The 2690-nt window shown below is 32.5% G+C and overlaps 1 protein-coding gene across 1 annotated transcript in view; it reads right to left on the reverse strand.

The window, feature by feature from the left end:
• Positions 1 to 1554: 1554 nt before the first annotated feature.
• The window catches only part of LOC122627834 (odorant receptor 13a-like), a 6930-nt gene continuing 5794 nt past the window's right edge, over positions 1555 to 2690 (reverse strand). The window contains exons 5-7 of the mRNA XM_043809419.1: positions 2001 to 2123; positions 1768 to 1923; positions 1555 to 1649 (exon numbers count right to left, since the gene is read on the reverse strand). Coding sequence (XP_043665354.1) covers positions 1587 to 1649; positions 1768 to 1923; positions 2001 to 2123 — 342 coding nt within the window. The 3' untranslated portion in view covers positions 1555 to 1586. The remainder of the gene's footprint in view (positions 1650 to 1767; positions 1924 to 2000; positions 2124 to 2690) is intronic.

Genomic DNA, 2690 nt, shown 5'->3' on the forward strand with positions numbered 1-2690 from the left:
ATGTAATACGCGTATAAAACTTTAGAGCGTATCGCACGCGTATTTTCGAGCTTTATCGGAGGAGATGTCTTAGCTATATGTCTTCAGAATATTCGATGAACCTATAGCTCGACTGAGATCGCCCTAATTGATAGCTTCATTGGTTCTTCTTTATTAATCATGCATGCGTCGTGTAGTGTTGGGTGCACTTACGCATTCAGAACATTATGACGAGTCGAAGTCGAAGCTGTTAAAAAATGTATTAACGGTTCTGAACGAAACGTTGTCCGAAGGTAAAAAATATGATAGAAATGGAAGAACAAAAGAGGAGGTGGTGGGACAGGAGTGAGAACAAAAATATTATCTCCAACTTTATGTCGCATAGTCGTTGAACTCGTGCACCCTATGCTTAGCAGAGATGACCTTAAAATTTACTCATTTTTTCATTCTCTCTTTTTCGCTCTTTTACCTTCTCCCACCTCTCCTCTCTTCTTTCGTTGTCTTTTAGACGCAAATGCACTCATTTTCTTTCTCCGACGTAGAAACTTCGTCCGTAGTATATACGATACGGCTTATAGATATTTTATTTACGTCTGGAGATGTTGATTCATTTACTCATTTCTTAATAGGGACGTTAGTTCGTTTTATTTAACGAGAAAATGTGGATTATTACTTAGGGGAGGAATTGAAAAGTTTCGTGACGAATATTTCATTTTTAGAAATACATACTGCTGTTCTCTTACTGCCTAGCTATTATTTCAAAAATATCATTAAACTTTATAATAATTGTAATATATTGTTACTTATTTGTTATAATAATTGTGTTTATTCTTATTCTACGCTTTCGTCGTATACGTTTTACATTGATTTTTTCTCGTAGAGATATATTGCGAATTTGATTAAATTACTGAAATGATATATTCAGGATGAATTTCTTAGGATTTGAAAATTTATTTAAAATTTATAAAGATCGATAAGTTGTAGACATTTTTTTTTCTTACTTTGCTGGAAAGTTTACGATTGTAGAGTCAGAATTTTTCAGGTGTAATGCGTAATGGTAATCTCGTATAACGCATGATCGGTAAACAGATATTTTGTTCAGTTCGATGCCAACTTGCATCATTCGTATATAAATATCATTTATATACTGTAAAATGGAGTGGATTTCGGAATTATTAACAAACTCGATCTGTTGACATATTGCAAAGTAGATTTTAAAACGACATGAGTGATTGGCCTCCATCGTTATAATAGAGATATAAGGTAGTCTAAGAGTTTTTATTATCCAAAATTGATTATTCCTTCACGAAACTCCACACACAACTATTTTTTTAGATTATAAAATTACAAGTATATGAGCTTTTTTACAATCTGAAAACAAAATTGTTTTTATCATCGAGCTTATTGCTCCCATATTGCGCAAGCGTATTGATTCTTGAAAAAATTCATTCAGTGAGAAAATATATACAAAATTTGTCTGGATTATGATTTAATAAATTTTCTAATTAAACTACGAGTTAAATATAATCTAAATATAACTTTTTTTTTTTTTTTTGAAAATATTCAATTCTACGGTAATATAGCAATTTATAATTAATTCTAAAATATTATTCATCCTTCATGATTGTTGCGCGCAAAACAGATAAATAACCCATTGATGTCTTCAAAACCTGCAAAAAAAAAAAATAATTCAATCCACGTGACTCGATTTTTAGTACTTACAATTTTTTATATATTCAGATATAGAAAAAAGCCGTTTATTTTGTATCGACTCGAGGGATCACTTACGCTGCTGTAAAGTTCATGATTGAAAATACAGAATTTGCCAGCTGTCAGACGCAAAGGAGATCGCGATCGACGGATTATCAAAATCAGTGATCTAGCCTCGTTCGGTAATAATTCGTACCATTTACATTCGTATGCGGCACGAGCAACTTCGGTACTCTGAAAGGATAGATTTTTATTCGGTAGTTTCGTATTTTATTTCGGAAACATTTTTTAATCATTCATGTTTCGTCCACCTCGGACCAAAGTTGTTCACCGACGTAGCAGTAGAGGTATAGTTGAAGTAGAACGTAAATGATGTAAAAAGTAAAAAAGAAGAGTTCTAGTACGGGCACTTGTTCTCCATCATCGACCATTAACTGAAATTCGTACTCGTGTAGATATTTGATCTAATTGATCATTCGTAAGTGTTCTGAATTTTTTAGTAGATGCAGAGAAATTAAGGCACTACTAACGAAGTATGCGTTAATTAAAAAAATTATTATATAGTATGGAGTAGCGATTCTACAAGATCTGGAAAAAGTTTGCACTTGGCTAACGATCTGCTAAAAAATTCAGAGATAAATAGATGCGCAAGACGAATCTTTGCGTTTCGTGGAATTTTACCAGAAGTCCTTGGAAACATTCGATGCACAATTGAAAGGTACAGCCAAGTATTTGGAAAAGGAGCATTACGTTGAATCGGTCCTCTATCGTGTCGACGAATCTTTGAAAAAATTTCCATATAATCCATCACGTTACGGTATTATTATACATTACAATTATTAGTATCAGGATATTGATAATTGTATTATAATTATGAACATCTTGAATAATTACCTGTTCAAATGTTCGTGCCTCTTGACGATGTAACTTAACTTAAAATGAAAATCCTTTTTCGTACTGGAATTCAAATCGATCAGTTCGTTTTGTAGTCTCGAAAGTTG

This window comes from Vespula pensylvanica, chromosome 3 (genome assembly GCF_014466175.1).
Source record: "Vespula pensylvanica isolate Volc-1 chromosome 3, ASM1446617v1, whole genome shotgun sequence".
Classification (NCBI taxonomy): Eukaryota; Metazoa; Arthropoda; class Insecta; order Hymenoptera; family Vespidae; genus Vespula; species Vespula pensylvanica.